This window comes from Onychostruthus taczanowskii, unplaced genomic scaffold (genome assembly GCF_017590055.1).
Source record: "Onychostruthus taczanowskii isolate IOZ18803 unplaced genomic scaffold, ASM1759005v1 scaffold26, whole genome shotgun sequence".
NCBI lineage: Eukaryota > Metazoa > Chordata > Aves > Passeriformes > Passeridae > Onychostruthus > Onychostruthus taczanowskii.
This window is the reverse complement of record NW_024499906.1, coordinates 9,199,888-9,226,044: the sequence shown is the minus strand read 5'-3', so window position 1 is coordinate 9,226,044 and position 26,157 is coordinate 9,199,888. Positions and strand designations below refer to the sequence as shown.

Below are 26,157 nucleotides of genomic sequence, written 5' to 3'. Positions count from 1 at the left end.
TTTTCTTTTGTGCAGGTTAACTGCATTCATTGTTAAAGTGCTCACCAGGAGCAGAGAATACTTCAGTATCCAAGACAGCCACATAACCAACTCGATTTCCTACTTGGTTAATCAACAGCAGGCAGATGGTTCATTCCATGACCACCACCCTGTATGGGAGAGGAAAATGCAGGTAGGTCATCCATAGTTAGAATAATTTGTTGTGCATTGAAGGCTATTAGGGATTGAAAGGAATGCTGTGAGTTGTTAAATAACAAGAAATGTATCTAAAGAGAATAAATCTGTAGTGTAAGTACAAAATCTGTAATGTAAAATTAATTTGTTAAGATGTCTGTTATGTCAGATGCATAGCTAATGCTTCATCACATTTATCTTTTTATACAGTCTTAGATATGTTTTTCAAATATACCTATAGAGCACTTAAAATATATATATGTTTGGTAAAAATGTAAGCTTTTATTGCCAAAGGCAAGAGTGTAGAATTGTAACTTTGTTTTGAAGGGACATCCAGAGCTCATCTAGTCCAAATGCTGCTCAAAACAGTTCTAGTTAGATCAGACTCCACGTCCAGCTGTGTCTCGAGTACATCCCAGTCTGTCTGGGTAGCCTGTTTCAGTATTTGACCATGCCCATGATGAAAATAGAGAATATTAATACTTAATCAGAATTTCCAATTGGATATCTTGGTCTACATAGCCTCTATAACTGTTCAGAAACACAAAATTGTTATACTGTCTATGAATTTAGTCTAGGAAAGTAATGTGTATCTTCCAAAACTCATTGAAAATGCAATGTAGCAGCCATGTATATATGAAAAAACATACATTAATATTTTTAATGATCTCTGTCAAATAACTTGTGAGGCTTTCACCCTCAAAGCTAGTTTCACAGTTGATGTAATGCTATTGGGGAAAAGAAACAAGTAGCTCAAGGACTGGTCAAAGGGTTTTGGGGTTTTTTGACCCATGTTCAAGCTGAGATAATCTTCTGTCTTACATGTACTACAAGAGCTTTCAGGGGAAAAATGCTAATGAGACCACAGTGCTTACTTTATCAAGAAGAGGGATAAGAAATGATCCAGTACTGGTGTATAAATACCTTTACAGGAGAGTTATGTCTGCAAGGTAGCACAGAAATGAAAACAACCCCACCCTCCTAGTGACAGGAAATTTAAACTATGAATGTTTCAGTAGAAATTATAGATTTATAATTAGTTTAATAATTAATTTAGTTTAATAACTAAATAATTGACTATCAGCTAAAGGACGTGGTGGGCTCCTGATCTTTTACACTATTCAATGCAACCTGGCTGCCACCATAGAAGATATACTTTAGATGGACACATATTACTGAGAAAAATTTAAGGCAGCAACTACATGGTACATGACCAGAGGGTTTGCAGAGAAGATCCTTGACCTTATGGAAAGTAATTTTCTAGATTTAATCATAAACGTATGCATGCACATTTAACTTTTCATATTTCTTCTTTCAGGGTGGCATTGAGACAGCAGAAGACGATTTGGCTATGACAGCCTTTGTAACCATAGCATTGCAACAGACTCTGCGTGTCTTCCCGTCACCTGATGTGGTAGGAAGCCTGGCTCTTTAAGTCTGCAGTCTATTGCACCATGGCTTATCCACCATACCATCTCCTGGAGAACTGCAAGTGCAGTTTAAAATCTGCTTACATCTGTGGTGGATAAGAAAAGATGTCGGGGTCTAATATACAATCAGGTGTTTTGAGCTACACGAGCCATCATCAATGGCTTTAATTGCTAAGCAAATATTATTATAATTGTCTTAAAAATTACTACAAGAAAAAAATTACTTCCAAGTACTAGTTTGCTAGTGCCAGAAGTAACAGTTAGCAAGTCTCAGATCTTTACAAATGGATCTATTCTGTTTCTACAGGCACGAGTGATTACAGGAGCAGTGGCTTACATGAAGAACCAACTTTCAAGAGATTCTGACTGCTATTCTATAGTCATCACTGCGTATGCTCTGACACTAGTACGGTCTGATAGTGAAGAAGATCAGTTTGTGAAAGGAAAATTAAGGGACTGTTCTTCTTTTGATAAAGGTACTGCTAACCATTCTTAAAAATCCCTTTAGAAAGTACTTTTCCTAATGGAAACACTCTGAGCATACTTACATGAACAAGCCAAATTGAATTAAATGAAGAAGAATTAATTTTATACAACTCTGTATGTATATATGTAATATATTTAATTATTTATATTGCATAATTAAATATTTCAATATTTGACATTTTAATATGTAATTTTCATAATTAATATCACTATAAAATGGCAGCTAGTGAAGCCTGGATCATAACCTTCTCTGATTTTGAAACTGGAACAAAACTACAGTAAATATTCATTTACGCTTTCTGCTTCCCTTGAGAAGAAAAAGAAGTCCAAGCCAAATGAGAAAGAAGAAACTTCATATGAAAAAATAGCAACATACAGGAGTAGTCCAGACTGGATTTGTGGTCGAGAAGGAAGGGTCTCTTCCAGCCCACCTGCTTTGAAAACCCCCATCTGTTCTGAGTGCTTTGTCCCAGCTCCCCGTGGATGTCCCCACTGACCCCCATGGGGTGTGACAGTGGTGGCTGCTGAGTCAGTCAGCTGTGTGGCTGCACCACCATCCTGGTTATTCCTTCCAGTGCATTTGGTAAATACAGTACAGTTCAACAGCCCCAGTTTAAGCATAGGGAATAGACTTCTCCTTAATCAAGGCTGGATTTGTGTCTGTAATTAATACTATTATGTCTGAGGGACCACCAGACACAATGCTACCACTCCATCCATGGACATCATTGTACAATGGGATCATTAAACCCATTGGTTGGAGATATCAAAATTGAAAATTCTGAGTTTTCTTTTCCATTATCTATTCTTCCTGGATGATTTGTTGCTCTCACAACAGCCTCTGTGTCTTGTGGTTCCACAGTGCCATGGCATGAAGTATCCACTGTGTAGACCAATAGTGATTTTTGGCAAAAGTCTCTGCCAAGGTGATTCAGGACTGAGTTATTCTTGCAGCAAAGCAGCAGCGTTACTGGGGAAATGGCAACAACGCAGTCTCAGTGGAAACCACTGCCTATGCCCTGCTTCAAACCTTGCTCCTGGACGACATGGAATATGCAAGGCCTATTGTCACGTGGCTGACAGAAAGAAGGAACTACGGCGGAGGCTTCTGCTCTACACAGGTGCCTGACCACCAGTTCAGGGGGAGTCTTAAGGGAAGGGAAGGAAGTAAAAGCCTCCTGAAACTTTTTCATTTAGATTTGAACAGTGAATTTTCAACTTCTTTGATATATGAAGCAGTAAAGATTTTGGATCGTTAATTAGCAATGGGCCAAAATGAAATAGTTAAAAGCCAGCAAAGAAAATTCTTTGTCCTCGTGAAGAAGTAGGATAATCTGAGGTCAGGACTCCAGTGTGTTTACAATTTAATGCTATAAGAAGAAGCTGGGAAATTAAATGAACAGTCTGTGCAAATAGGAACAGACAAATGCAGGAGAATTTCAAAGCAGCAAAAAGCATAAAACTGAATTCAAGGTGACTGGTAATGCCATCTCACATGTTGTTGATATAACCTGGCATAGCTGCTATTTTTTTTTGCTTTTCTTTCTCACCTAGGACACAGTGGTGGCCTTAGAAGCTCTGTCAGCATACAGCATACAGACACTGGACACTGCTTCCCCTGACCTGACTGTCAGACTGGGAACACCTGGAAGGCAAAATTACTACAGCATTGTTCTGACTGATGCCCAGGAAGAATTTCAGAAGCAGCTAGAGGTATACAACCACTGGTTGTTTCAAAGGTTTTTTCCCTCAAGGAGAAATTAATTCCTCTGGCCTAGGTTTTGTCATTTTAAGCAACCATGCTGTAGCTGATTTATTTTACCTTTAAATAATTTGATCTGTGACAACAGAATATTTTAAAGTTAAAAAAAAAAAAAAATCAGGTGCTTAGCAGCACACTTTAGAGGTGCTTGCCTGCCTCTAATGACATTGGTGGCATGAATCTTTCCCAAAAGTGAAGAGCAGCCAGGAAACCAAGTCCTTCTAAGGAATGAGGAGGAAGGGGAATAATTTGATCTTCACTGTGCCTGGAACTGTGAAAATGTGAAATCCAGGATACAAAGGAGGGACTGTAATTGGTAAAATACATCTACTGGGCCCTAAAACAGCAGAGTAAGATTCATTAGCTCAGTACAGTCAAAATCTTGAGAGATGAGGTCTCTTCATTCCTTCCATAGATTTCCCTACCCAGGTTTGGGGGGTAAAGGGATAGAAGGCTATCAAGATGTCAGGAAAACAATAGACCAAACTCTGGGCACAAACTAAATATCTTTTCTTTTCCCTTGGTTTGCAGTTTGAACTTGGGAGAAAACTTGAAGTATCTGTGAATGGCAAAGGAAATGGCACAATGAGCGTAAGCTGTAAATTCAAAATCCAGAGTCTGGCTGGAATTCTTTAATCTCTTTTTGAAACCAAAGTGAAAACTTGCTTGACATGGCCTCAAACTTTGTGTTCTTATCTCCAAAATTCTAAAATTTGGGCCCTGAAACCTGCCCTTATGGACAGTCAGTTTTTCCTGTCTTTAACTTTATTAAATCCATAAAATATCAAGGGTGATGGACATGACTCGAGTTTGAAAGACCTCTTTGTGTTTGGGAATGGAGAGTTATCTCAAAGGTGTCCCACGCCATTTGTGAATTGCACATGGGACCTGCTTATATCTGTGACACTCCTCTGTGACCAGTCTGTGCCACTGAGGGTCTGGTCTTTCTCTCCACCCTCCCATGCCCCATCATCATGTGTTGGAGTCCTGAGTGGATAAATTCCTTGTCATTCAAATTATATTTTTAGTGGCTTGCTGTTTGTGTGTTCATCTTAGATATTAAAAATGTACTGGTCACCTGAGCTGAAGAACAACACCTGCAGTGATTTGATTTTGACAGTGGAATTGGAAGGGATCCTTAAGTACTCTGGTGAGTGAAAGGGCAGGGGCTGGGTCTCAAAGGGGACACATTTGGCCAGCTGCTAATGCTACTTCATAGCTTTCCAGCCTTGGAAAGTGGGAACAAATGAATGAAACAAGGAAAAAGAGAAGTCCCTGAACTCTACCCAGTCATTGTTTCATTTAGCTTATTATTCTTATTCTTAGATGGTACAACAACTATGAGTGACTGTAGGTGCAGCAGGTACTTAGCAGTTACACAGGTACCATTAGAAACTCTTCTTGAGAAAGGGGAGGTGAACTCCCTTCACGGAGGGGAAAGCCCTGCACAGTTCCCTGGCTAATGAGGGACCTACCACGTGGGCTTAAAACTCTTTGAGGCACATCTGTCATAGGTCTTTCATATCAGCAAGATTGTGTTTTGCATCTCCTGAAGTGTGTAGTCATCATCATCTCTGCCTGTGTCTGCATTAGTTTTTTCTGTTTGAATTGTTAACTTTTGGAGGGAGAGATTGTCCTTTAAATATTTATGCATAGCCTAAACTCCATTCTTAGCTAGGTTTGTTAGTTATTCTTACCACAGTTATCTCTAGAATTCTAACTCTGAATGAATTGGAAACACTGAGACAGTGTACAGTGAACTGTTACAAAACTCAGTGATGGCATGGCTGCCCACTGGAATTTATGATTATACCACAAAGACCCAAACTGCCGGCAAACTTCCTCATGGCTGACCATGTCTCTCACCACCAGAAGCTGAATACTCTGATGAAGATGATGCTTATGAGGACTTGACTACAAGAGGAAACAGCACTTTTGAGACACTGTCTAGAATGGATTGGTTTGATATCCGCAGCAGAAGAAAAAGGGATCTGACCACTCCCAGCAAAACAGAATCCTTGCAATACAAAATCTGTGTCAGGTAGGTCTGCAAGATCAGGTCCTCATTTGCTTGTAATTCTCCTTTGTCACCCTCTTCATACCCACAAACTCAGCATCCAGCCTAGTCATCTCCTGTGAGTCTGCATACACTGTAAGTATGTCCTCTCTCCCATGGCAGAAGAAAAGGTTTGCAAACAATGGATGAGATTTATTTACATGGTTTACATGGACTTCAAATGTCCACTGCAGATTCTTCCCCATCAAATTCTGGGGAGACTATAAAGCACTTGGCAGGCTAAAAAATTGAAATAAATATTTTATTTAAAAAGGTAAATACAGGTGGAATGCGCTAGTAGCTTGTTTACAGAGTTTCATCACTTTCTGGAGTGTTACTGTTGCTTCCTTTGTGGTCACACTCTGGGCTCACAAAAAAGAAAGGATGGCTAATACTATCTAGGAGAGAAGAGGAGACAGATGGGATATTCTGTTGTGACAAGAAGTTGGCAAGGGCTGAGGTAGGAAAAAAGAAACTCTTCTATGCAGTATAACACTGAAACACCTGTCTGTTTTCCCATTTACAGTTTGGCATTGATCTCAGAAGAACAAATTTGTCTCTCCTATCTGTTCTAGAGAGGATCAGGATGGAAGGAGCAAGTTTTGCTCCCCAGTAGAATTTTGGTTTTCCACTGACTTTTGTCAAAGCCTTGAAGACAGTGATTTTATCTCCTCTTTTAAACAGTGGCATGAACAATAGCAGGGGAGGACTAAAGTTACCCTAATTCCCAATTTTCAGTCTCTCTCATTAAACACATATTCAGTGAATTGTGTACTGGCCAAAACATCATGTTCCCCATTAATTGCTATGTTAACATTTATCAGCTACCAGATCCACTGTTCTGTTGAGTGTTAGGCTGAGGCTTAGACAATAATGTGAAATTCCTTAAGACATGGGAGAAAAACTGAAGGCATGATTTACATCACCATTCTTCTTCCCTAAACAGTGATGCATCCTTTACAGGAAAGGGAGAGTGCCAAAATAAAAAGTTCTGAAGTACCACAAAGTGGGTGTAAAATATCTCATGCCAAGGCTCCCTGTGTGAGTGCAGAAACACTTCATTTTCTAGCAATGGCACCACTTCCTGATTTTTGAGATGGTGAAAGCTGAAAGATTGGAAATCCAATACAGCTATTTAGTGGATAATTACAGCAATGAGGATTTTTGCCTCAGACAGAAAAGGTGATGTAAATTTGACTTAGTCTGTGAAAAATTTGAATAAATTCATTTCCTATCTCCACTTTGTAAGTAATAGAGAACAGATACTTTGTCAGTGCTGCTTACCTCCCTGGCTTCAACAATGCTTTTAAAGTGCTATGAACTGTCATTTACAGGTGATTTTTTTCTGCCTATCAGCTCCAAGGAAAGCCTATATGAGAATCTCAGGCCAGGTGCCTGGGTTTTGGATGACCATTTGACTAGTTTAGATGACTCATTTTACCTCATGACTCTTATGAACTAGGCAGCTAATTTTCAAATTAAAATCCATTTAGGAAAGTTAAATGGAGTGGAAAGTTTTGCTTCACTTTTAGCAAGTGTGCAAAGCCAGATTCTTCAAAGCAACCTGGGTGTTCAGTGCAGCTGTTCACTGCTGACCATGTCCCTTGAAAAGGTCCACAGGTCCCAAAGCACCAAAGATGTCCCTGGTTGATCTCACTTTGCTGAGTGGGTTGGAGCCTGACACAAAGGAGCTCGAACAGGTTAGAAACACGCTTTTCTTTGCAACCTTTTATAGAGCCTTTAGAAAATCTTTATTTCAAAATCTTTCCAAAAATCTACAGAAGAGACCTGGGAAAACATATTTTAGATAGATATATAGATAGATTTTCACTATTCTCATTCAAATAAAAATATTTGCTGAATATATACAAGAAATGCAAAGCTTGTTGGATTTCTTAGTCCCTTGTAAAAGAAATTACAGCGAGGCTCAGCAGGGCAGTAATGTACCTCCCCCTGCCATATACTGCTGTCCTGTGACACACCAGGACGGTGCCTCCTGTGCTTGCAAAGCAGAAGGCAGGTAGTCTTTCATGGTGCTTGGTGGCAGGGCACAGTGATAAGGAGATGGGGCACAGGGCTCTGAAAATGTGGCTACAGAGTTTGGGGGTTCTGGAGCCACCTTGGTTGAGGGAAGTTTGCTCTGTTTTGTGCTTTCAGGGACTGTCCCCTTTAGGGAGGAAGAAAGAGGGCTGAAAAAAAGCAAACTAGCCTATGGAAGGTGGCAGCAAAAATATTCCTGTTCTGCTAGGGGTTTGTTCTGATTTGTTTGTTTCTTTGCTTTCCTGCAGTTGGTGACAGCTTCAGACAGGTACATTCAGCACTTTGAGTACAAGGAAGGGAAGGTTTTGCTCTACTTTGGCGAGGTAAAGAAAACCCAATGATTTTCTAATCCCTGCTATTTCAGATAGCATATAGACTTTTTAAAAATCTAATAATTGCATTTTTCACTCTCCATTACCTTTCTGTATTTTTTGTTATTTATTATTATTGAACAGCTCAGTGGGAAGAAGGGAAGCACACACCTTCATCTTCCACCATTCTATATCCAAGGAGATGTAGTTCATATTCAAGATTTGGCCTTTGACCCAAGAAAAAAGAGAAATCCTCTCCCTCTCTAGCCAGAAGGGATGTTTTTCATATGTAACAAAAGTGTTAACTGGCAGTCCTGTAAATTCCACATGGACATCTTGCATGTGAAGACCAAGATCCAAATAGTGATTAACAAATGTAAAAAATATCAGGACCCCTAGTCTCTGTGTATAATTCCCAATATTTTGGATTGTGACTCCACCCTACGCTCACTTGAATTTCTTCACCTCTGCAGCCAAAGCAGATATCAGCATTAACTCATCTATGCCACCAGAACAAGTATTCAACAACTAGAACAGGCACAAACACTGAGGAATTCAAACATAGCACAGGCACAAACATTGAGGAATTCAAACTAGCACAGGCACAAACATTGAGGAGAGAGAGTTTTCTCATCAAAACTGTTCTTCCTTTTTCCTCCAGCTCCCACGTGGACCAGAGCCAGATTGTGTATCATTTGGGGCAAAGCAGATCAATCCCATGGGCTTGGTTCAGCCAGCAAATGCCATCCTTTATGATTTTTACAACCCTGGTAAGGGCATAGATAACTGATACATAACTGCTTGAGAGACTCCCAAAAACCCCTTCCAGTCCATAGAAAGTTGACTTTGATGTAGTGTGTGAAACCATGTGATTTTGTTGAGTGATAAAAAAACCAGCTTTGCATAACTGTCTTCCAGTTACTTCAGATTATCTAAACAGAGGTCTTCTCAGGAATGGCCAATGGCAAATTGACTGAAAATATTAGCTTTTACACTCATGGATTTTTAAATCATATTTTCCGCGTTCCTGTTTCTCATGGTGCTTTTAAGCACATTTCACTCACATTTCGTTTTGACAGGCTATGTCTTTATACATCTAAGGTAGTCTTGGAGGTTTGACTTTTGTAGTGTGCTTGCCAGGGAAAGCAGTCTTGTTCCTCATTCACAGAAAGGTTAAATGCAAATCATCCCCATTTGCCAAAGTTATGCAAACAATATTTGAAAATTAGGTCAAATCTCTACTTTGCCTTAACAGAGGGATCCAAGACAGTCTACACTGGGTTTAAACCACTAACTATTGGCTGATCCTATCTTCTTCTTCTGAAGCAGTGCAGTGTTCACTGTTGTTCTATGGTCTAAAGAGGCTTTTAAGAAGGATGATTTCCAGAGGGAACAAAAAAAAGAGGGGGGGGTGCAGGGAGGGAAGAGCACAACTTTAAAAAAAAACAAATACAAACAAATAAAACCCCCAACAACAACAAAATGCCCAAACAAAAACTATCTAAACTGAACAAAAATAACCTCAAGCTGTTGCCCAGCTGAAAGGCAACACTGTACTCCAGGTGCCTAAGCTGTGGGTGTTTGGGAACTGCTGATGTGCATCTGATCCCTCAGTGCTCTGCTTTCTCTGGACCAGGGAAAAGCTGGGCTGCAAACATAGTTTGTGCTGTACTGTACAGGCTTTTCCACCTGAGCTCTCCCATACAAGCTGCTTTGTTCCCTGTCCACAGACAGGAGCTGCAGTGTGTTCTACAGCGCTCCCAAGCACAGTGCCATGCTCTCAAAGCTGTGCCACGCCGACGTCTGCCAGTGCGCAGAAGGTAAGGAATGACTGCATAAGCTGCTCTGAAAGAAGATACTTACTTCTAGGAACAGTTTACATGGGAATTGTTAAGCCCAGAAAGGACCATTAGAATTATCCTAATGTGTAATGCAGGACACATTCATCCTCTAGGATGTTCAGTATCAAACTGATTTTTTTTTTTATACACGTGTGTGTACATAAAAAACCCTCTATTACACCACTAAGGGAGCTGTTCTGCCTTTTTATTCTCTGTTGTACTGTTCTGTGAATATGGATGTGTAAATTACATCTGTCTCTATATCCATGCCTATAGGGGCATGGATATGCAGACAGATGTAGTTTACACATCCAAATTATCACTTATTTTCTTCCCTCCAGGTCCCTGCCCAAGACAAAAATCAACTTTCAGTAAATCATTAGCACAAACCACACGTGTTAGTTTTGTCTGCTACCAACCTACTGCAGATTATGGTAAGGCATGAAAGACAACTGTTGATTTCAGCATCATTCGTTTTAATAAGTATAAACTTGTAGTTTTATGTGCCCAAACCTCTCCTGAATTGAGTAGGGTTTCCATATGTGGCCAAGATGCCAAGGAGAAATAAATGAAACCATGTGTAGTTGTAGTCATCAGGGCAGAGAAATGGGAAGTAAAAGCCTTGGAAAGATGCAGTGGGATGCTGGGGGCAGGAGGGGTGGAATTATGTTACATTATGTTATTATGTTTAGAAAAAACCCACGGTGCAGTACCACAGTCCACTACATCCCTCATGTTGCAGGACCTAAATAAAGAATAGGTTTTCCATGGCATTTCCATAGTTCAGCAGCTCTTTCTGCAGAGCTAGATGAATATTTTCCCTTTGTTAATTAGCCTTTCTGGCCTCTTCTTTGGATACAAAGTTGGATCAACTACTGAAGGAAAACTGGTTGTGCACCATTGGTAAATTAGATGCTAAGAGAAGGAAAGGAAAGAGTGAAAACCTAACTACAGAGGAAGGTCCTTGAGAAGATACAAAGAAAGGAATACAAATCTAGTCTCTTGATTAATAATTCCATTATTTGTGAGTAGATGGTACACTGGCCTCTGTTCAGACACTTGGTAGAAGTACACCTATTATTTAATCTTTGGATGCAATTTCATGCTGCCATCTGGCATCACAGAGTTGTTGTATGTTGCAGCATACGAGGTGGAGGTCCTCAGCAGTTCAAAGAAGAATGTTTTTGATTACTATGAGGCCAAAATCCACAAGATCCTCAAAGCATGTAAGTATCAAAATGTTTTACTCCTTTCATTCACCCATAGAAAAACTAGGTTACTAAATGTTAGCCAGCATGAGCCATGCAGATGCCTTCTTCTACCATGGAGAAGTGGGGTCAGATATATTTTTACAGTAGGCTTTCAAGAAGGCTTATTTATTGCAAGGCTTGTTTGGTGCAGCTGCCTCACTGTGCAGTCAAGCCCTGGGTAGTTTTTTTGGTTCACATTGTGCAATCCCAGAGCACACAAGCTTCAAACATTTCAGATGAAAATAAACCAGAAGACACATTCCATATTCATTGAGTCCATGGCTACAAACTGGAGCCAGTGTAAGGTAAACCCCTCCAAACACATGCATAGTGCGGGTACTTGGTCTTCTGCATCGACTATTTTATTTATAGACTGTTGACAAATCCTTGTTTTTTCTTGTGTAGACACTGACCTGTCTTCTGATACTAAATGATGATTTGAAGTGCTTCTTACTCAACTAATTATTGAGCAATTGCAACCCTTGTGGAACAGGCTAAGAGTTGTCCACAGTGACTTGCCTGAAGTCAATAAAGACAGGAAAACTTCTGGAACTTCAATTTAATAACTGTGCTAAAAAAATAGAAAGGCTTCTTTGTTGTTAGGTGCAGCATAAAGGTTTGCACAGATCTTGGACAATGTCCTTTTGCAAGCCTGCCATCCCAGCTGCTCCCATGTGAACTTAATCAGCAGCATCAGAGAGCACTGATATTCTTCAGAGTAATTTCTGGGGAAGCTGTCAGGTGACACACCAGACTTCAGCTCCTGTGGTATCATATGGTCACCAGTTTTGAGTTTGGCAGCCAGAGATTGCCTTTAAAAAGGAACTTCAAAGGTCTTGAAATCTTCCCTCTCTGGAACAGAATAATTAACTCACTCCATCAATCTTTGCCCAGGGGCCTGGCAATGTCACACAGTACTTTATGGCACACAACTTGTGATCCCTGCCCAGTGTTCAGTAAAATAATGTCCGTGCTTCCTGAGTCCAGAGAGAGCATCTGACATAGCCAGGCCTTTCCATATGGAGGGAAATGATAATGTACCTAGTGGTCAAAATACTGACTATAGGAGATTATGGTATCACAATGGAAAGTTTTATTAATCTCTTGAGAATGCCTACAGGATTTAAAGGCTTTAGGGCTCTGGGTCAAAATGTATTTGTACTCACAACTTGCAGGACAGCAATAGAAAGATTTTGGGTTTTGGTAGCTGAAGGAAATATCCTTCGAATGTGAAGTTGAAGGGAAAGGATGTCTTCTATTCCCACATACATGATAATTATTTTTGGTTTGTGCTGTCAGATGCAGCTTCTGAGCATCAGGAGGCTTTCAGCAGGCTTGGGAAAGGCTGGCAGGAGGCACAAAGACATATGAGGATGACGAAAAAGCTAGGTGTTGTACCCAAATCAGCCTGTGGCTGAACTAGTGTTATTATCTCTTGCATTTTCTGCAGCTCTTTTGAGTGAGGTTGGCCTCTGTTGCCATCATCAAGTTTAGATGAGAATTAGTAGGGTAAAATCTCGTTCTCTGGACTCCGTCATTGTTTCCTTAACAACCTTCGAAGTAAAGGGCTGGTTTAGAAGACAGATGGAAACACTTACTTGTGTTTGGGAGTCAGCAAAAGAGAATATTGCAGGTGTGTGCCTCTCAGATTACTTTGGTCATTGATAGAATTAGTGTACATATTTTGGATGGCTAATATTTGTGCTGTCCTATTAGCCCTCCAGGAGCTTTTTAGGGGAACAGTATAGCCCATACAAAGTAGCACAGAACCTTTCTTTTACCTCTTCATCCCCCTCCCGCTCCCCTTTTTAAACATTTTTTCCCATTATAGATTCTAAATGTCTAAATAATTGTTTACCTTAAATTCCACTTGGATGCTTTGAAACATTAAATTTCAACTTTTTTTTTTAATTGGAGATTTAAAATTGGAAATTACATAACAACCACTCAAGGTAATGACTCAAATGCTTATGATCCCACTGTCTGAATTGTATTAGGCCATTTGTGAAGCATATGAACTGAGAAACACCTTGGTAATTTAAGCTAAATGAGGCATAACATCATCATTTTCTCAAGCAATTCTGACCCATCTCCGCATTCTGTGAACAAAATGAAAACACTATGTAGCATAGGAACAGCAAAAAGGTCTTGGGTTATATGAGAAAACCTACAGGACTTATATTCTCTCTAAAAATGCAGAAGCATAATTAACATATATTAAACTGATGCAAGTTTTACCTAGGTAGTAGATAACGCACTTAAAGCTAGTTTTTACAGATTAGCAGTCTCTGCCAAATTCTCTGAAATCTAATTAATGTTAGAATATTCTACTTCAGTTTTGTTCTACTTTTAGGATTTTGATGACTAGTCTGTCCATACTTGTAATATAATACTCTATATTATAACAGATGATGCACAAGATTTTGTTAACTGATAAAAAGACCATGGTGTTATTTACACTTAATTTAAACTGATTTAATATTGAATTTTTACAGGAAAATTAGAGTAAGAAATTAGAATAGTGCTGTTAGATACTTTTTTTTTTTTTTAAATGGACTTTGAAAACTGTTGTTCTAGTTAAAAAACATAGTGTCCTCATGCCCTGAGATTGGTCAGATGAATGAGCATCTTTTCAGCTCTCATGTCATTGCAGTATCTGAGCAGCCACCTCATCTGCCTTGGATGCCCAATTCTGTAGTGGGCAGTGAAATTCTGAATTAATAAACTTTTGGGCCAGAATCCAGATGAGAATCTTCTAAGTTAGTTTAACATGGAGATCACCAGGAGATTGTGCTCTGTAACAGATTCAGAGGAAAGAGCATAAAGGCTGCATTAGCAAAGTTCAGGTCAGATGTACTAAGGAGCGGGAGATTTTAATACTGTCTGCTGCATTGTTGGGCCTCAAAATGTTTGAATTTAGTTTGCTAGATTGTAAGACCACCCTGAACATGAGCATTCTGATATGGAAGACAGCATGTTTTCTAGTTTCCTTGGCTTTTCCTTCAGTCTCTGAGGTTTAAGAAAACTCCATAAGGTCTGAAAGGTCCTAAGGTCTATAGGAAAGCATCTCCTTAAATAATTACTGCAAACACCAAGACAATCTGCTAAGGCAAAAGTGGCTTGCTTTCTGTCAGGTCACGCTAAGGGAAATGTACCCTACCATAGCAGGGCCACTTATTCACTTGTCAAGTGCCAATTCCCAAGTGAAATATTACCTTGGCTTAGCAGTGGGGCAAATGATCACAGGGGGTTGTGTCCTGTGGGCTACAGTTCTTCTCTCTGTTGGGAAAGTTCATGGGGTTTCCTCTTCTTTTCCCACAGCTGCAGATGAAAGCATCCAAGTGGGTGAGCACCGACAGTTCCTATCACGCTCCATGTGCAAGTTAAACATCATTCCTGGCAAACACTACCTCCTCATGGGGAGAGATGGGCAAACAGTGGACTGCAACAACAAGTAAGTGCAAACTGGTCTCTGGGCAGCAGCTGCTATCATGGACCATAAACCCAGAGGATACTCAATCTATTAGAATACCTCCAGAAAGTATAGACAGCACCAAATGGGAATGATTCTCCTGAATTTACTAAAACGCAAAGTGTTCTACTCCATAGGCAAAAGTGGAGCTCTGGGGAAGAGCTGAGCCACCCAAATCTTTTGGCTCAAGGATCTGTGGTTCCCAGACTTCTGGTTGCCAGACTTCTCAGAATCAAATCTGGCCCTGATTCCCTTGGGTTAAAAACTCACAGCTAGAAAAGGAGAATGGGAAAAGAGATCCAGCCCATCTACTGCAGATGCCTTAAACAACTCCCGGGTTTGCAGAAGAAACATGTGGGACCATGACTAAGAGCAACTCCCAAGATTGCTGTTACACCATGCATGCAAGTAGCATATTGTTGTCATTTCTCACTGTCACACTTCAATGAAAAAAAGGAAATTTATCTGAGTGGGAATTTAGTATGACATCATCAAATATTCAGGGAGGAAGACATCCTAAATGTTTCATCTTCCTGCACAGAACTGGACAAAGGTAATGCCTCTGAAAGCTTCTATGGAGGAGATCTCCATGAAGCTGTGAGCACCACTTCCTAAAACCTTAAAACGTCCCATTCCCATATGACACCAAAGTGAGTGCCTAGGTCAGTGGCCTGCTTCAAAAGAAGCCTGATAGAGACTGGGGTGTCCCAGCAGAGGTTTCATCTCCAACATCTTCTCCAATTCAGGCATGAAATACTGGAAGTTACACAGCTTCTCATTGGCATACTCTGTTGGAACTAAACTTCCCCTCACTGTCCCACTGATGTGCACTTGGGCCTTTAGTGTCATTCTGGAAACTCTAACAGAAACTTAGCCTAGGCTTACCTGACATACTGAAAACACAAGTACAGCCAGGTGTGTCCCAGCTTGGCACTGACACAGCCCAGACTTTGCTCAAAGCTCAGTTAACCTGCTGGTGAAGGCAAGTTTCTTAGCTAGTAGAACTCTTTATTTCAGAGATGCCTCTGTGAAGGGATGCTCAGGGATTACGCTTTCCCATTGCTCCGTGTCAGGAATAATGACTAACCTTCGTTACCTGTTCCATTTTCACTCAGGATGCAATACTTACTTGATGCACAAGCCTGGGTGGAGAAAATTCCAGAGGACAGTGAGTGCCGCAGCAGTCTGCGCCGGCAGAGCTGTGCTCGCCTGCAGGACTTCCTGAGCACCTCTGACAGCCTGTGCCACGTCTGAACGATGGCTCTGACCCCCACATCTCTCTGGGACTGCAGCTCACCTTCTCCCAGAATTCTTCCTGCAAAGCCTGTGCATCCCAGTGCCACCTGAAACATTGCAGGGTTGCTTCCATTACTGTTTCACTCACTGGGCTATCCTCTTGTGGGTGTGTGTGGGTAATACAATAAAAATGCAGTTCCTCTACTAGTTACTGTGTACCTGGCACTGGAAAAGAGAGAGCAGGAGTTTGTGTCTCCTTGAGTTTTCTACAGCAGTGCAACTATCCTGCAGAGACTCAAAAAGAAAAACATATTCTGTAGCGTCTGATTAATTCCCACAGTCCTGGGCAAGAAAAAAATATTTTAAAAAAGGCCAAGACATTTTCATGGGTCAAAAAGAAAACTGGGCTTCGTTGAGCTTACCTGTGTTACACTGCTGCTGAAAGAGAAGAGATACCAGCTCATGCTTCAATGCAGCAGCTGGTTTCTGGCTGTAATTGTGAGTCCTGCTGACCCTATGGCTGGGTTCCATACACTTCTACAGCTGGAACTAGAAGTAGTATACTAAACATGCCCTGTGCTGGACTCTTCCACAGGCTTGTTGGGCTGGTAGCTCACTAAGGCCACAGAATTGCTTTTAATTGCACTCTCTAGCCACATGTCTTTCAAGCTTTTATTTTTCTAGAGTTTAACTCAAAACTGCTCTTTTCTTAAGATAATGCTGATAAGCAGATTACTTTCAACCACAGGTATTGCTTCTTTAGCTTGCCAGCAAACTGCCATTTGGCGGTCATGTCTGAAGCAGAAAAGAACTGTGTAGGTCACCATCCTCAGCTGCTTGTTCCACTATCTGTGTCAGCAGCTACTGAGCACAAACATTTGCCACCTGGACTGTTTCTGCTACACTGCAGTAAAAATAAGAAGGACCTGTGTCAATGGCATGATAATTAGTAGGTACATGCTGAGGTCATTAATTTGGAGTCAAAAAGACTCTACTGGTAGAAAGGGCAACAGTGATGCTCATGTGGCCAAGACATTATACTGCAGCAGCACCTGCCAAAACAGCTCCATCACCAGAAATTTCAGATTCACAGAAAACAGTTCATTGCTGTGTGCCTGAACTGAGAACTGAACACTATCTTTAAAGGCTGCAAACTCCAACTTCGTATCAGCTGGATCTGGATATCAGCAACATCTTCCTCTCAGCTGCCAAGCATTGCATGGATGGAGGGTAGGGAAGGCTCATTTCTGGGAAACCTCAATTAATGCTTCATGTAAAGGAAGATAAGAAACCTACTGAAAGTGTAAGACAGACACTCAAATTGACAGAGGACCTCGAGGTTTGCCCCAGCTTTCACATTTATGAAATGTGATTGTAATGCCTGGTCATTCATTCTCTTAACTTTATTACAGAGCTTATATAAATGTCAGTGGTATGGCAAAATACAGCTGTGGTCAGTAAAGCACGTACTAATTTCTATTAATATTAGATAAAGAATAGGCTGTTTCACTGACATACTCATTATCCAGTATTTCTGCCAATATTTATGAAAGAATACCTCAAAGGTTAAGAGCCAAATCCTTCCTTTCCACTCCACAAGGCTTGAGTTAAAAACTGATGTCTGACCCTTCTGCTGTGTGGAGTATATCAGCAGCTCAGAGCTTCTTGCCTAGCAGACAAATCACCAAATAATTGCAACACTCAAGACTCTGCAAAGAGTGGTGAAAGCATCATTAAAATTTTATATTAGATCTAACATACATTTTACATATTTTCTTCTATTTTACTTGCAGGTGAGTCTAAGCTGGAACTGCTTAGTGTCTGAACTTTGCAAATGCAGTCTAAATGTGGGAGCTGTGTGTGCTTATTAAACTTATTTTGGGGGCAGAGGACCTAAACATGCTTCTACTTTAACTCTGCCAATTGGGACCCCTTTGCTTCCTAGGAAAACCTTTAAATATCTCTGGCCTAGGAGTCTCTATCCCCCTGTACGTTTTTGCCCCAAACTCCCAAACATATTCATAGGGAGAGGGAAGACAATGGTAGAATTATTCTGTGCTGCCACAGCTGTTAATGTTTGCAGGTAATGCAGTGGCAGACCTGCTGGAGACTCAGCCAGCACCATGGAGGCCTTCTGGAGAGCTTTGGAAGCATTCATTTCTCCTTCAGCTGCCACAACCTGCAAAGGAACAGAAATGGAAATGGCATGGAAATGTTGCCCAGAGTGGTGAAAATCCAGCTTTATAATGATGAGAAAAAACAACTAGCTTGGATTCCTGGAACCACAGGACAAGAGGAAATGGCCTTCAAGTTGCCCCAGGGGAGGTTCCCATTAGATATTAGGAAAAAAATTAGGCTGTCAAGTGTGGGAAGAGGATGCCCAGGGATGTGGTGGAGTCACTAGTCCTGGTGGTCATTTAAGGGGTATGCAGACATGGTGCTTAGGGACGTGGTTTAGTGGAGGACTCGGCAGTGCTGAGTTTAAGGGCTGGATTTGGTGATCTGAGAGGTCTTGTTCATCCTAAACAATTCTGTGGTTCTATGACAAGGAAATGAAAGCCTAGAGGTGGGTGTCACCTGTCATGGGTCTCACCTTAGCTTTTTTCTCTTGAGCAGCCTCTGCTTCAGCTGCCATTGCCCTCTGCATGGCCATGGGGATCTGGATGTCTTTGATCTCCACACGGGACACTTTGACTCCCCACTGCTCCGTGGCACTGTCGAGGGCAGCCTTGGGGACAAACAACACGCCAGAAAAAGCACAGTGCTGGCAGAGGAAAAGCCACGTGGTGTACTCTGCTTGGATAGAAGGACAGGGCAAACCTGCACAGCAGAAAGAGGGACACTCCAGGGGCACCAGCACCCAGTGTGGTGTGTGCACAGTGGGTACCACAGCCTCAGGAAACACTTGCTGGTCAACACCAGTGTCTCCTGTGTGGCTTCTCTCCTGCCTCCTAAATTATGATCCCCATCCCCATTCCTTAGGTGGGCAGTTACTAAACTTCTTTCTTTTACAAAGCAACACTACAGCAAGTTCCTTAAACAACACAACACAGTAAAATTACACCATGGGTGAGACACCAGAGAGCCCTGCAGCACTGGCATACTCATGTGGGCTCTGGCTCCTGGGCACTCCTGCAATCCACACCACCACCATGACCCTGTCTCTGCATGGCCACTCTCCTGGCTGCAGAGGGTACAGTCTCTCTTTGGTCTGACTATGCCTTGTCTCTGACTGAAATTACTAAATTGGGTATTGGATTTTTCCTCTGCTCTCCCCCTGGCTGCCAAATCAAAAAAGAAACCAGATGGCATTTTAAAGCATACAGCAAATCAATTTTGTGCTGTTACTTGTAATGACAGGAGATACAAGTCTTGCCTCAGTCAAGGGTCTGCTCAAGACAGAGCTTCCCATGAGCAGGAGATCTCTTTCTCCAGTTTTGCATGTTTGGAACTTGCAAGGGCTAAGCTGATTTTTTAAAATCACTGGATAATTTCAGAATTTTAATTGCTTTTTGATAGAGACAATTCTGCTACAAGAGCCTGGGGAAATACCTTTAGAGTAACTCTTTCTGACTCTAAGAAACGAGATGTATAATTGAAAAAAAAAACACATAAAGGAAGATTTTGTTATCCTTGTTGAAGAAAGAAAGAGAGATTGTTTCTAATTTGCTACTCCCCAGAAGACACCTCCGTGCTTATGAATTTTGAGTGCCAGATTTACCTGGATACTGTGTGCAATCTCCTTATGACCTGTCAGCAGCTGAGCCAAGCTCTGCGTACCCAGAAAGTTTCTCAGGGCTGTCTGTGCCAGAAGCAAGGTCGCAGAGTGGACATCAGTGACATTGGCAACAGCACTGACAGCACTGTGGATCCTGTAGTGCACCACCCCATCCACCTGAGCAGTAACAGCGTCCCTCGTGAGAATCTGTGTTTGAGAAATGCACACAGTCACAGAAAGAACCAACAACATGTCCTTTGCCTAGGAAAGGGAATATATATATATTTTTTAACCCTTAGTGAGTAAAAGGCATTGATAATTCAAAGAAACTAAGAATTTCTTTTGATTTCTTTGTTAGTCCCCCAAGAAATTATTTCAAGACAGCTGTCCAGCAACAACAAAGTTTAAACTGGGGGAAAATGCTTTACATACCCTCTAAATAATTGCTTCAATTGTAAGTGAATCTCATAATTTGAGTTAATTTCTTTTGCAATAACAAATTCTAGCTATCCTCTTCCTTTCTTGTAGAAAGTTCCATTAATGAGCTTATACATTTCATGCAGCTTGGAAGACCTGTGCTACTTCCCCTAAAAAATGTATTTGTAATAAACACCAACAAATTAAAACAAAAATAAAAAGTGCAAGGAATTATGAGAAGAAACTGAAAGAAATATTTAAGCATTCATGGAAGAGTTGTCATTTTTTGCCAGACATGCTTCTTGTGTCTCAGAAGGCAGCTGGCCTCAGTGGATAACTGGTGATGCTCTGCTATCACTTCCCTCCTCAGCATCTTTTGCCTACAAGTGAATGCTTCACAGAAACCCTGCCAAATGCTGCAGAAGCCTGGCCAAAAGCTGCTAAGCCCTATACAATACAAGTTCTGCAGCCATCTCTTCTTTCCAGCCTCATATTTTGGGGGAGCCATTTTTCATTTCACACCACACACCCCTGCACCCTGTACTCTTTCTGTTTACAAAAAGATAATAGCCCAAAAAACATCTCCTGGAGAACACAGTAGGAAATTCTGGGGGCCCAAAGGGTCTTGTAGCTGCCTCTTCTCCTTCTGCTCTTTGTTCAATGAAGGGGACAGCAGTGTAAGCTCCATAAGCAGAAGAATTTTTCTGCCATGCGGCTGAGTCCACACAGAACCAAAACTTGATCAGACAGGATTGCTCAACAACTTATCCTTCAGACTAAATTTTTCAGTCAAAACTTGCCAATAAAATGCCTGAAGATATATCCTACTTGGTATATCTTACTTCCTCCATCCATTCCTGCCTGGACATGAGTTTTACGGAAGGTTGTCTGCTAATTCCTGTTAATTTAATGGGATTTGTTACCCATGGGTAATTTGCCTTTCCAGACACATGTAGAAGGCTCTTTTGAATGGTGAGCTACATGTCAGATCCAATTTTATTAGGACATTAATTTACAACTGGGAATTTTGTAGCCCGCTCCTCTCTTGTCCACCCTGTCTCACATTTACATGTGTAATTCACTTCCCTCATTTTTGAAATCACAGTTCTGAACACCAGCTTGACCTGCAATGATGCATCTTCAGATTTTCATTAGGAGAATCATAGGATGGTTTGGGTTGGAAAAGACCTTAAAGATCACTCAGTTCCAACCTGCCTCCCATGGGCAGAGACACCTTCCCCTAGACCAGGTTGTTCAGAGTCCACTCCAACCTGGCCTTGAGCACTCCCAGGGATGGGGCACCCATAATTACTTTGGGCAAGAAGTTGTGTTGTAAGCAGCTTGAAATGCAGAAGATACAGCAAAAAAACTGAGCTCCATGTGGTAGCTAAATTCCATATGGTAGCTCAGTGTGGCAAAATTACAAAATGTGCATTACTTTTGATTGTGCCATGAATCTGCTGCATCTTTTGTTCCTGTCATAGATGGCTGCTAGAGAAGTTACCTCTTGTGGAGGAATCTTACAGGTAACTGTCCTGAGATCAACCTTGATAAATGTATCTGTTCATGGAAGTACAAGAATCATTCCTGAAAAATAAAAATTATTAGTTGAAACACCTCTAAAATGAAAGTTGAGATACGGGTAACGTAGGGAAAATAAACAGATGGAAATACCCACAGGATTCGGAATAACACACTACCTTATCACTGCAGTTGTCTTTTCTGCTTACAAGACATGACAACAGTGATGTTTTGCATTTTCAAATAACAGAGGGAAATACAGATATCTGCAAATAATGTGAACTCATTAGAGCTTAATGACCTAGGACTCTTGTCTGGAAATGGGCATCTGGAAGCTCTTGTCTGAAGTCTGCCATGAGATTCTTGGCAAAAATTTCTTCCATACCTTTAATTTTCCCTTTTTAAATCACAAGCCATGTATGTATCCTCAGGAAAGACATCACCCAGGTGATTCCTGCACCACATGAGAAACATTGTCCCAAGATGTGACAAATCCTGTGAAGGAGTCTCCACTCTCCTTCACTGGAGAGGAAGACTGGACAAAACTTCCCATCTTCAATTGTAATTTCGGCACCTTGTTTTGGTGCCCAGAGCCACACAGAGGAGCCCTGTACCAGGCCTAGCTGCTCTTTGGACCACATGACTACTATTCAAGAAGATGTAGATTCAAGTACCTGAAAAGGACTTTTTCTTGTTATTTCAACTTCCAGTTTGCCCTTTTTATTGCCCAGAGGCGGTAACTGCACCAAAGCAAACTCCTCATGTAGCTGGCTTTGGTTTGTGGTTTGTAAGCTGGTCCTAGGGCACTGTAGCAGCCTCGGTGTAGCTGCTGAGTGTCCCTGCCCTGGCACATTTGCCATTTTCAGGGCGGAGGACAGTAAGCAGGTGGCAGCTACAAGCTGTGTTGGAAATGACATGCAGGGAAAGAGGCCACAGTCACTGAAAAAAGACCATGGCAGACCTGGACACTGCACTTAAACCTCCCTGCAGTCCCCTGACAGTGTCTGCAGCATGAACTCATCCTTGCTGTCCAGATTGCTCAGTAGCAAAGTCACACCTGGTATCAAGGTGCTCAGGTACTCAAACTTCTGTGCTATGACAGGAGGCTGGCTGTATCTTCTCTTGAGAAAAGTAAACAGTCTACAGGTAAAGGACCTGCAGCAGAGGGGACATTCTCATTCCCCTCTATGCTATGAAGAAGGATTTCATGGAACCTCTGCAATTCTCTGTGTGGCCTGATTGCATTGTAATAACATAAACAAACCCAGAGGACTTTAGCAGAGAAAAACTGCATGCATTCACCTGGTCCCTTTGCTTTCTTAGGCAGAATACGTCCCAGACGAAATACAACAGCACGTTCATATTCTCTGACAACCTAGGAAAATATTTTAAATTTAGAATATTACAACTAATTCTATTTTCATTCTCTGGTCCTTTAATCTTTGGCACCCATATTAAATGTGAAGTACAAATAATATAGGAAGCAACAAAGCTGAAAATCACTTTCTTCACATCTTCTACTTGACTCATGATTTGCTGTAAGAACTCAGCCCCAGCTCATGGAAACAGGTAACAAAACAGATCACATATGGAGGAATTAACAGTGATCTAAAAAGGACACCCCAGAGCTCTCTCAACATCAGCAGCACACTCAGAGAAGTTGTAGGCAAAAGGGCTCTAACCTCAGATAATCTAACCCACTTCACTTAGTGCATCACGACTACTGAAGGCCTGGCATTCCACTGATCTTTAACTGGAAATTTAACTGATGGTGAATGCTGAGACTGGAAGAAATTAAGTGAGTAAGTTGTGGCAACACAGAATATTTGTGAAAGAACCCGTGTGGATCTCATTTCCAGAGCACATCTTTGCTACAAACCCTTACGATTCCCAAAATGTGAATGTGAGGTGCCGTGTCTTAACTACATCAGTAAAAAAGCAACAGCAATGATAATAGAGCAGTCTTCATGTGCCTCAAATCCTGCTAGCTTACCTTGATACATGCCCAGATGGAAAAAGGAAAGGTAATAAGCACCAGGAAGAATGAAAGGGAAACCAGGATCCAGCCACAGACACCAATTCCTTCCTGCCTGTCAGCTATAAAAAATATAAGGAAGAGGAGATAGAACAAAAAGTTTGAGAAGTCATCCCAGGGATGTACATCTAGCCTAGGGCAATTACATGGGACCACGAAGTCCACAGAAATTCACTCCCTCTTCCTCCCTCCCATCACTCAAAGAAATCCATAACACATCTAACCAAACTTTATGGCCCTTCTACACAGAAAATTTAAAAACATTCAGAAAATACATTTTTGCAACAGGAAAAATGAGGAAAATGAAAGACATTATCAAAGATGGGGGATGTGAAGGAGAAATAAATGAATGGGTGGAGTAACCACGAGTATGAAACTGCTGGGTGGGGCAAAGGATTTTGTCTGTGTGAAACAAGCAGCAAGGTAAATGAGGGGAAGTCCTGCTTTCTTTAGATGAACATTTTTAGGAATATTAATGGACCTGTCCATCCACTGGACTGCTCAGCAGAACTTCAAAATTACTGCTTGTCAAAATGCATGCTCATGTATTTTAAGCAGCTGTCTTAGTGCATTCAGCTCATCTCAAAATTTCGTTCTAATAAAATAGAACAAATCTAAAACTAATTGCATTATTTTAGTGCCTGAAGGAAAGGCAGTAGCAAGGTAAGTTATTTCAAAGGTGTAGGGCAGCACTGGAAATTTCTGATACCAAATAAAACTCACATGCGGACAGAAATGAGAAACAGGAAACAATTCAATTTATACTCTGTAAGAAAAAAATCCTCAGCTTGTCAGGACCCTAAAAGAGCACGAGGCTTCCTGATCTGTAAGGCAGGAGCTGGCAGACCAGCAGAGCAGGACTGACAAGTGTGTCAGAACATTCCCAGCAAGCCGGGAGAAGGAGGACACACAGCACAGCCCCTGCCCCTCCTGGGTCCTTGTGCGTGGCCAGACTGTGCCTGCTGCAGTGGTGGCTGCACAGCCGGCTGTGACATCCAGCCCTTGGCTGCTCCCAGCTCTGCCCATTCTGCTTCTGAGGCCCCTGATGCAGACTGAATTATCACATGTGAACACATTTGCATTCAGAAGGGTCGGGGTTCAGGTTTCCCAGAGAGCTGGGCACAGAACTGGTGTGCCAGGAGCCCAACTTTCCTCCTCACCCTTCCCAAAAACCCAGCAATTTTAAATCACATCATTGTTTATGATGTATCAGCAGGCACTTTGCCATCAGTGGCAAAATTGATTTGAGGAGCTTCCCTAAGCAAATCACTGTGCAAACCTTAAGGCCATGTGTATAAAAACAGGATTATTAGGATTTAGTGTGAAAATCTTTAATCATTTCACTGTTATCTGTTCTCCACACAGTGTGCTTCACATTACACTAGTGGTGTGGCAGGCTACAACAGGTACATAAAGTACCAGCAGTCAAGTGTCTTTTAATCAGTGAAAAGAGATCAAGCAAAGTCATAGAATAGGCATCATTCACAATTCTTAATCTGAAATCTGAGCAAATTAATCATGAAGGGATATTTTGTTCAGCAGAACTCAATGCTTTTACTCTCTCCTAATTTCACATAAATGAACAGCTTACAGAAAATATCTGAAGATCTTTTTCTCCAGTGACAAATTTGGTTATGAAAAACCTCCTTTGCAATTTTGGGTTGTAGCATCATCCACCCGAGCCCACTGTGAGGATGCCTGGTGAGAATGACACAATCCACAGACAGGGGAATAGATGGGAAAAAATGCCAGCACTCAGCAGATTGACACTCAAGCAGCCAAGAAGAGAGTTTTCATCTCCAGTCTATGTTGTACATCAAATGTAGATCAAACGTACCTTTTTTGTTTGGTTAATACTGCTCCTTTTTAATATCATGGAGAAGAAACCCAAAACACACAAAACAAGGCTTACCAATTAGATGTTCTGTGTTCATTCTCTTGGGCCTCTCTGTCTGGGGATCCATCCCCTTAGAGGGAAGCTCTGATCCCCTCACAGATGGGACAGCAGTGAACCTTGAAACTGCAGGGCTCGTGCAAGGTGCTGAAGAGAGAGGCAGGATGAGAGAAGAGAAATCCCCTGTATGAGAGTCTTCTGGGAGTTAGTTACCCTGGTGAGGAGAGGATGTTCCCAAACACCAAGTCTTGTGTCTCTGATGTAACTGGATGGTATTCGCTGGCCATGCTCTGTCTGGGGTGCACTTGGCCCAGCTGGTCTTAGGCCCCAAAAAATACAAGCTGGAAATAATTTCTATGAATCCATCACCAGAGATTAAAACACCCATGAAAAATACAAGAAGATAAAAGTAATTCCTGTGAGGAGCAACCAAGGTACAGCCTGAAGAAAATGAGGCTCAGGGGATATCTCAACCCTCTCCACACCTGCCTGAAGAGATGTTGTAGCAAAGTGA

The 26,157-nt window shown here is 41.4% G+C and overlaps 2 protein-coding genes across 2 annotated transcripts in view; one reads left to right on the top strand and one right to left on the bottom strand.

The window, feature by feature from the left end:
* Positions 1-16,076, top strand: part of LOC121337306 (complement C4-like) — a 41,152-nt gene extending 25,076 nt beyond the window's left edge. Inside the window, exons 26-41 of the mRNA XM_041407352.1 lie at positions 16-172; positions 1,493-1,588; positions 1,912-2,080; positions 3,045-3,211; positions 3,645-3,803; positions 4,384-4,443; positions 4,909-5,002; positions 5,725-5,893; positions 7,521-7,608; positions 8,197-8,271; positions 8,921-9,029; positions 9,990-10,079; positions 10,442-10,534; positions 11,243-11,326; positions 14,672-14,804; positions 15,938-16,076. Coding sequence (XP_041263286.1) covers positions 16-172; positions 1,493-1,588; positions 1,912-2,080; positions 3,045-3,211; positions 3,645-3,803; positions 4,384-4,443; positions 4,909-5,002; positions 5,725-5,893; positions 7,521-7,608; positions 8,197-8,271; positions 8,921-9,029; positions 9,990-10,079; positions 10,442-10,534; positions 11,243-11,326; positions 14,672-14,804; positions 15,938-16,076 — 1,882 coding nt within the window. The remainder of the gene's footprint in view (positions 1-15; positions 173-1,492; positions 1,589-1,911; positions 2,081-3,044; positions 3,212-3,644; positions 3,804-4,383; positions 4,444-4,908; positions 5,003-5,724; positions 5,894-7,520; positions 7,609-8,196; positions 8,272-8,920; positions 9,030-9,989; positions 10,080-10,441; positions 10,535-11,242; positions 11,327-14,671; positions 14,805-15,937) is intronic.
* Positions 16,077-18,036: 1,960 nt separating this feature from the next.
* Positions 18,037-25,713, bottom strand: STOML3 (stomatin like 3). Its single transcript, XM_041407265.1, is given in 7 exon segments — positions 18,037-18,237; positions 18,652-18,786; positions 19,780-19,983; positions 21,698-21,780; positions 23,017-23,089; positions 23,708-23,811; positions 25,662-25,713. Coding segments are annotated over 7 exon segments (852 nt in total).
* Positions 25,714-26,157: the final 444 nt, after the last annotated feature.